Here is an 8677-nt window from a genome sequence, read left to right as displayed (position 1 = left end):
TCAAGGCCCCCAAGATCTCCATGCCCGACTTCGATCTCAACCTCAAGGGCCCCAAAGTGAAGGGGGATGTGGATGTCTCTGCTCCCAAGCTGGAGGGTGACCTGGCCCCAAAGTCAAGGGAGACGTGGATGTGTCCGTCCCGAAAATTGAGGGAGATTTGAAGGGCCCAGACATTGACATCAAGGGCCCCAAAGTTGATGTCAACCTTCCCGACGTCGACCTGGAGTGTCCTGAGGGGAAACTGAAGGGCCCCAAGTTCAAGATGCCCGAGATGCACTTCAAAACCCCCAAGATCTCCATGCCCGACATCGACCTCAACCTGAAAGGCCCCAAACTGAAGGGAGACGTGGACATCTCCGCCCCCAAACTGGAAGGTGACCTGAAGGGCCCAGACGTGGACATCAAAGGCCCCAAGGTGGACATCGAAGCTCCCGACGTGGACATTGATCTCCCAGAGGGGAAGGTGAAGGGCCCCAAGTTCAAGATGCCCGAGATGCACTTCAAGGCCCCCAAGATCTCCATGCCAGACTTTGATCTGAACCTGAAGGGCCCCAAAGTCAAAGGTGACGTTGATGTGTCCGTGCCAAAGCTCGAAGGGGACCTGAAAGGGCCGGAGGTGTCACTTAAAGGTCCAAAAGTCGATGTCGAGGTGCCCGACGTGGAGCTGGAATGTCCAGAGGGGAAGATCAAAGGCCCCAAGTTCAAGATGCCTGAGATGCACATCAAGGCCCCCAAGATCTCCATGCCTGATGTTGACTTCAACCTGAAAGGCCCCAAATTGAAGGGAGATGTCGATGTTTCTGCTCCCAAACTCGAGGGTGACCTGAAAGCCCCAGACATCGACATCAAAGGCCCCAAAGTCGATGTTGATCTCCCCGACGTTGAGCTGGAGTGTCCCGAGGGGAAGATCAAAGGTCCCAAGTTCAAGATGCCCGAGATGCACATCAAGGCTCCCAAGATCTCCATGCCCGATGTTGACTTCAACCTCAAGGGCCCAAAAGTCAAGGGTGACATCGATGTCTCTGTCCCCAAGCTGGAGGGTGACCTGAAGGGCCCCGAAATCGACATCAAGGGCCCCAAAGTGGACATTGAAGCACCCGACGTCGACATTCACGGCCCAGAAGGAAAAATAAAGTTCCCCAAGTTCAAGATGCCCAAATTTGGGATGCCCGGGGTCAAGGCAGAAGGCCCCGAGGTGGACGTGAACCTCCCAAAAGGAGACCTGGATGTGTCCGGCCCCAAGGTGGATGTTGAGATGCCGAGTGTGGACATTGAGGGCCCGGAGGGGAAGATCAAAGGTCCCAAGTTCAAGATGCCCGAGATGCATTTTAAGACCCCCAAGATCTCCATGCCCGACATCGACCTCAACCTCAAAGGCCCCAAGGTCAAGGGTGATGTCGATGTTTGCCTTCCAAAAGTGGAAGGGGACCTGAAGGGCCCTGAGCTGGACATCAAAGGCCCCAAAGTCGATGTTGATCTCCCCGATGTTGAGCTGGAGGGGCCTGAGGGGAAGATCAAAGGCCCCAAGTTCAAGATGCCCGAGATGCACATCAAGGCCCCCAAGTTCTCCATGCCCGATGTTGACTTCAGCCTGAAGGGCCCCAAGGTCAAGGGTGACGTGGACGTGTCCCTTCCAAAGCTGGAGGGTGAACTCAAGGGGCCTGAACTGGACATCAAGGGCCCCAAAGTGGACATTGATGCGCCAGACGTGGACATTCATGGCCCAGAAGGAAAAATAAAGTTCCCCAAGTTCAAGATGCCCAAATTTGGGATGCCTGGGGTCAAAGCAGAAGGCCCCGATGTGGACGTGAACCTCCCAAAAGGAGAACTGGATGTGTCCGGCCCCAAGGTGGACATCGAAGGTCCAGAGGTGGATGTGGAGCTGCCGGAGGGGAAGATCAAAGGCCCCAAGTTCAAGATGCCTGAGATGCACATCAAGGCCCCCAAGATCTCCATGCCTGATGTTGACTTCAACCTGAAAGGCCCCAAATTGAAGGGAGATGTCGATGTTTCTGCTCCCAAACTCGAGGGTGACCTGAAAGCCCCAGACATCGACATCAAAGGCCCCAAAGTCGATGTTGACCTCCCCGATGTTGAGCTGGAAGGTCCCGAGGGGAAGATCAAAGGTCCCAAGTTCAAGATGCCCGAGATGCACATCAAGGCCCCCAAGATCTCCATGCCCGACGTTGACTTCAGCCTGAAGGGCCCCAAGGTCAAGGGGGACATCGACGTCTCTGTCCCAAAGCTGGAAGGTGACCTCAAGGGCCCTGAAATCGACATCAAGGGCCCCAAAGTTGACGTTGAGGCACCCGACGTGGACATTCATGGTCCAGAAGGGAAAGTTAAAATGCCCAAATTCAAGATGCCCAAATTTGGCTTTTCTGGCCCCAAAGTGGAAGGCCCCGACGTGGACATGAACCTCCCCGAGGCCGAGGTCAACATTTCGGGTCCAAAAGTCGACGTTTCTGTCCCCGACCTGGAGATTGAAGGCCCCGAAGGGAAACTGAAGGGCCCCAAGTTCAAGAAGCCGGAGCTGCAGTTCAACGTCCCCAAGATCTCCATGCCCGACATTGACCTGAACCTGAAGGGCCCCAAACTGAAAGGGGACCTCGATGCTTCTCTTCCCAAGGTCGAGGGCGAGCTGAAAGGCCCCAAAGTGGACATCAAGGGGCCGGAGCTCGAGCTGGAGGGGCCGAAGGTTGACCTCGAAGGAAAAGGTAAAAAATCCAGGTTTAAACTTCCCAAGTTTGGCTTTTCTGGCCCCAAAGTTCAAAGCCCCGAGGTGGATGTGAAGCTTAAAAAACCTGAGGTGGAACTGTCCGGCCCGAAAGTCGAGGTCCAGGCTCCGGATTTGGATATCCACGGAAAATCCAAGGGCTCCAAATTCAAAATGCCTTTTCTGAACATTTCTTCACCCAAAGTCTCGATGCCGGACGTGGAGCTGAACCTGAAGGGGCACAAAATGAAGGGGGAGTTTGACCTGTCCACGCCCAAACTGGAAGGGGAGCTGAAAGGGCCTGAGGTGGACATCAAGGGCCCCAAGGTCAACATCGAGGCCCCCGACGTGGACATTCACGGCCCGGAAGGGAAAATCAAAATGCCCAAGTTCAAAATGCCCAAATTTGGTGTTCCCGGGTTCAAAGGGGAGGGGCCAGAGGTGGACGTGAACCTGCCGACAGGAGAACTGGACGTGTCCGGTCCTAAAGTGGACATTGAAGGTCCGGAGGTGGACATTGAGGGCCCTGAGGGGAAGATCAAAGGCCCCAAGTTCAAGATGCCCGAGATGAACATCAAGGCCCCCAAGATCTCCATGCCCGACATCGACCTCAACCTGAAGGGCCCCAAAGTGAAGGGAGACGTGGACGTGTCCCTGCCCCAGGTGGACCTGAAAGGACCCAAGGTGGACGTGGAAGTTCCCGACATCGACGTTGAAGGTCCGAAAGGGAAAATCAAAGGCCCCAAATTTAAAATGCCCGAGATGAACATCAAAGCTCCCAACCTCTCCATGCCGGACCTGGACCTCAACCTGAAAGGCCCCAAGGTCAAAGGGGGTGTGGACATCGATCTGTCCGCACCAAAAATCGAAGGGGACCTGAGCTTGCCGGACGTCGACATCAAAGGCCCCACGGTGGACATTGAATGTCCAGAGGTGGACATTGAAGGGCCAGAGGGGAAGATCAAAGGCCCCAAGTTCAAGATGCCCGAGATGCACATCAAGGCCCCCAAAATCTCCATGCCCGACGTCGACTTCAACCTCAAGGGCCCCAAAGTGAAGGGAGACATCGATGTTTCTGCCCCAAAGCTGGAGGGTGACCTGAAGGGCCCCGAAATCGACATCAAGGGCCCCAAAGTCGATGTTGATGTGCCAGACGTGGACATTCATGGCCCTGAGGGGAAATTCAAGATGCCCAAAAGGCCCCCAAGATCTCCATGCCCGACTTTGATCTGAACCTGAAGGGCCCCAAAGTGAAGGGAGACGTGGATGTGTCCCTGCCCAGTGTGGAAGGAGACCTGAAAGGGCCAAAAGTGGATGTGAAAGGCCCCGAATTTGATGTTTCTGCCCCAGATGTTCAAATCGAGGGCCCCGAGGGGAAGATCAAAGGCCCCAAGTTCAAGATGCCTGAGATGAACATCAAGGCCCCCAAGATCTCCATGCCCGACTTCGATCTCAACCTGAAAGGGCCCAAATTAAAGGGAGACGTGGATGTCTCTGTCCCCAATGTGGAAGGAGACCTGAAAGCCCCAGACATCGACATCAAAGGCCCCAAAGTCGATGTTGATCTCCCCGATGTTGAGCTGGAGGGGCCTGAGGGGAAGATCAAAGGCCCCAAGTTCAAGATGCCCGAGATGCACATCAAGGCTCCCAAGATTTCAATGCCTGATATTGACTTCAACCTAAAAGGCCCCAAGGTCAAGGGCGATGTGGACGTGTCCCTTCCAAAGCTGGAGAGCGACCTGAAGGGCCCCGAAATCGACATCAAGGGCCCCAAAGTGGACATTGAAGCACCCGACGTGGACATTCACGGCCCAGAAGGAAAAATAAAGTTCCCCAAGTTCAAGATGCCCAAATTTGGGATGCCCGGGGTCAAGGCAGAAGGTCCCGATGTGGACGTGAACCTCCCGACAGGAAACCTGGACGTGTCCGGCCCCAAGGTGGACATTGAATGTCCAGATGTGGACGTGGAGCTGCCGGAGGGGAAGATCAAAGGCCCCAAGTTCAAGATGCCCGAGATGCACATCAAGGCTCCCAAGATCTCCATGCCCGACCTCGACCTGAACCTGAAGGGCCCCAAGGTCAAAGGTGACGTGGACGTGTCCCTGCCCAGTGTGGAAGGAGAGCTGAAAGGTCCCGAGGTCAACGTCTCCGCCCCCGACGTCAGCATCGACAGCCCCGAGGGCAAATTCAAGCTGCCCAAGTTCAAGATGCCCAAATTCTCCATGCCTGGATTCAAAGGGGACGGGGTGGACGCGGAGCTGACCCTCCCCAAGGGCGACGTGTCCATTTCGGGCCCCAGCGTGGACGTGGAGGCTCCTGACCTGAGCGTGGACGGCAAAGTGAAAGGTCCCAAATTTTCCATGCCCGAGATGAACATCAAGGCCCCCAAGATCTCCATGCCCGACGTCGACTTCAACCTGAAGGGCCCCAAACTGAAGGGGGACGTTGATGTCTCTGTCCCAAAGCTCGAGGGTGACCTGAAGGGCCCCGAAATCGACATCAAGGGGCCCAAAGTCGATGTTGATCTCCCCGATGTTGAGCTGGAAGGGCCCGAGGGGAAGATCAAAGGCCCCAAGTTCAAGATGCCCGAGATGCACATCAAGGCCCCCAAGATCTCCATGCCCGACGTCGACTTCAACCTCAAGGGCCCCAAGGTCAAGGGGGACATCGACGTCTCTGTCCCCAAGCTGGAGGGGAACCTGCAGTGCCCAGACGTCGACCTCAAGGGCCCCAAAGTGGACATTCAGGCACCGGACGTGACCCTGGAAGGGCCCAAGGTCAAGATGCCCGAGATGCACATCAAGACCCCCCAGATCTCCATGCCCGACATCGACCTGAACCTGAAGGGCCTGAAGGTCAAAGGTGACGCTGACCTGCACTGCCCCAAGCTCGAGGGGGGTCTGAAGGGCCCCGAGGTCGACATCAAAGGCCCCAAAGTCGACATTGAGGGCCCGGCCGTCGATGTTGATGGTCTGGAGGGGAAAGTGAAGCTGCCCAAAATGAAAATGCCCAAATTTGGCTTGAAGGGCGAAGGTCCCGACGTGGACGTGGACTTGCCGAAGGCCGAGGTGGATCTGTCAGGCCCCAAGGTTGATGTCAGCCTGCCAGAGGTCAACGTTGAAGGTCTGGAGGGCAAAGTGAAAGGTCCGAAACTGAAAATGCCCGAAATGCACGTGAACGTCCCCAAAATCTCCATGCCCGAGATAGACTTGAACCTGAAAGGCCACAAAACCAAGGGCGGCTTTGACATTTCCACCCCGAAGGTGGAAGGTCACCTGAAAGGCCCCGAGGTCGACCTCAAAGGCCCAGAATTCGGGGTCAAAGGCCCTGAAGTTGATGTTGAGTGTCCTGACCTGAACGTCGAGCTCCCAGAAGCCAACATCAAAGCTCCCAAGTTTAAAAAGTCCAAATTCGGGTTCGGAATGAAAAGCCCCAAGGCGGAGCTGGATTTACCTGAGGCGGAGCTGAACGTGGAGTCACCCGAGGCCCACCTGTCCGGGAAGGGCAAGAAGAGCAAGTTCAAGATGCCCAAAATCCACATGAGCGGCCCCAAAGTGAAGGGCAAGAAGGGGGCGTTCGACGTGAACGCGGCGGGCGCCGAGCTGGACGCCGAGCTCAACGTCCCCAGCCCCGACGTCGCCGTCGGGGGCAGCGCCGCCATGAAGTCCCCCAAAGGCAAGAAACCCATGTTCGGGAAGATCTCCTTCCCCGACGTCGAATTCGACCTGAAATCGCACAAATTCCGCGGGGAGGCCTCGGTGGGGGTCCCGAAAGTCGAGGGCGATCTGGAGGTCAAGGGCCCGAGCCTCAACGCGGATCTTGAAGGTCCTGAGGTGAACCTGAAAAGCCCCAAATTCAAACTCCCCGGGGTCCAGGTGGGCGCGGGGGAGGTGAAAATCGGGGGGGAGCTGAAGGGCGCCCCCGGGATCGACGTCACCGTCCCCTCGGCCGCGGCGCCGGACGTCGGCGTGAAAGGACCAAAAGTGAAAGGTGAAGTTGGCATGGCCGGAGCACAACTGGAAGGTCCCGAGGTGAACCTGGGATGGCCCAAGGGGGGGAAAACGGGTTTGGGGCTGGAAATGCCGGACGTGAGCTCGGAGGTGGACGTGAAGCTCAAAGGGCCCCAAATCTCCAGACCCGAGCTGGAGGGGAACCTGAAAGGACCAAAATTAAAGGGAGATTTGGACATTTCGGGCTCTGTGGACGCGCCCGGCCTGGACCTCGGCGGCCTCGGGGGGAAGGTGAAGCTGCCCACGGTGAAGGCCCCGACGCTGGAGGTCCAGGGGGGCGTCCCCTGCTCCGTCCAGTCCCCGGGGGCCACCCTGGACCTCAAGGGGCCCTCGCTGGACGTCTCCGGCCTGGATTTGGATGTCAACGCGAAAGGACCAAAGTTGAAAGGAGACGTCGGCGTCAAACCCCCCCAGGTGTCGGCAGACGAGTCCGGCTTGGAAATTTTGGGGGGCACCATCAAGCTCCCGTCGCTGAAGCTGCCCCAGTTCAGCATCTCCAGCCCCGGCGCGGACGGGGGGGACGCGGGGGTCGCCCTGGAGGGCCCCCAGGCCAAGGCGGGGCTGAAGGGCTCGGCTTTGGGGCTAGAAGGCCCCGAGGTGGAGCTGAAAGGGCCGAAATTCTCCGCGCCGGACGCCGACCTGAGGCTGAAAGGACCAAACGTGGACGCGGCCGGCGACATCAAAGGGTCAAAGGTCAGCGTGGAAGCCCCCCATGGAGGGGTGGGCGTCCACCTGGAGGCTCCGGCCCTGGAAGTGTCCAGCTCGGGGTTGAACGTCAACGTGAAAGGGCCGAAGGTCAAAGGCGGCGCCGAGGCGACGCCGCCGTCGGTCAGCGCCGCTTCCGGAACCTTCCACGCCTCCTGCCCCAAGCTGGGCGCCGAGGGCGGCCAGGTCAAGGTGTCCTTCCCCAAGCTGCGCATGCCCAAATTCGTCTTCTCCGAGCCCGAGGCCAAGGGCCGCGAGGTCGGGGTGGACGTCGACTTCCCCGGCGCCGACGCGGCCGAGCCGGAGCCGGACGAGGCCGAGGCGCGGCTGAAGAAATCCAAGCTCAAGATGCCCAAGTTCAACTTCTCCAAGCAGAAAGGCCGGGCCGGCGCCCCGGGCTCCCCCGAGGCGGCGTCCGGCTCCGTGTCCGGCTCCAAGGGCGACCTCAAGAGCTCCAAGGCGAGCCTGGGCCCGGCCGAGGGCGAGCCGGAGGCCGAGGCGCCGGCGGCCAAGGCCAAGTTCTCGCTGTTCCGCAGCAAGAAGCCGCGGGCGCGCTCGTCGTCCTTCAGCGACGAGCACGCGGCCGAGCCCGACGGCGCCCGGCAGCCCAAGGGCAAGTTCGGGACCTTCGGGGGCATCGGCTCCAAGGCCAAGGGCTGCTACGAGGTGACGGCCGGCCCCGAGGACGGGGGGCAGGCGCCGGGGTCCCCCAAGTCCCGCCTGTCCTCCTCGTCCTCCTCCGAGGGCGTCGCCCGCGCCGCCATCCGCCTGCCCGGCCTGGAGCTGGCCGTGGCCAAGCGCAAGGAGTGACCGCCAGGGTGGTCAGAGTGACCGCCAGGGTGGCCACAGAGTGACCGCCAGGGGGGCCACAGAGTGACCGCCAGGGTGGCCACAGAGTGACCGCCAGGGTGGCCAGAGTGACCGCCATGGTGGCCACAGAGTGACCGCCAGGGTGGTCAGAATGACCGCCAGGGTGGCCACAGAGTGACCGCCAGGGGGGCTGTACATAGGCCTGGACCGAGGGACCCCCGCGTGTACAGAGTGGGGGAGGGGTTGGGGGTCCCTCCCCCCAGTTTTGGGGTCCTCCCCCCCAATTTTGGGGTCCCCCCCGTGCTGAGAGCTTTAACTTCTTCTCTCCCAATTTATCTTTTTTTTTTGATATTTTTATTGGGGTTTATTTTGTGTCCCCTGTTTTTTTTCCCCTCCTTCCCCCCCCCAAATATTTTCAGTGTTTGGTTCGTGGATT

General features: G+C 58.9%; 1 protein-coding gene across 1 annotated transcript in view; it reads left to right on the top strand.

Annotated features, from left to right (window-relative positions):
* Positions 1–8677, top strand: part of LOC120505250 (neuroblast differentiation-associated protein AHNAK-like) — a gene marked incomplete at its 5' end in the record, with an annotated part of 13149 nt that overhangs the window by 1945 nt on the left and 2527 nt on the right. The window contains 3 exon segments of the mRNA XM_039715562.1: positions 6–102; positions 180–3907; positions 3910–8237. Coding sequence (XP_039571496.1) covers positions 6–102; positions 180–3907; positions 3910–8237 — 8153 coding nt within the window.

This window comes from Passer montanus, unplaced genomic scaffold (assembly GCF_014805655.1).
Source record: "Passer montanus isolate IOZ18808 unplaced genomic scaffold, ASM1480565v1 scaffold338, whole genome shotgun sequence".
NCBI classification, from domain to species: domain Eukaryota; kingdom Metazoa; phylum Chordata; class Aves; order Passeriformes; family Passeridae; genus Passer; species Passer montanus.
The sequence above is the reverse complement of the archived record's forward strand: the minus strand, read 5'-3'. Positions and strand labels throughout refer to the sequence as shown.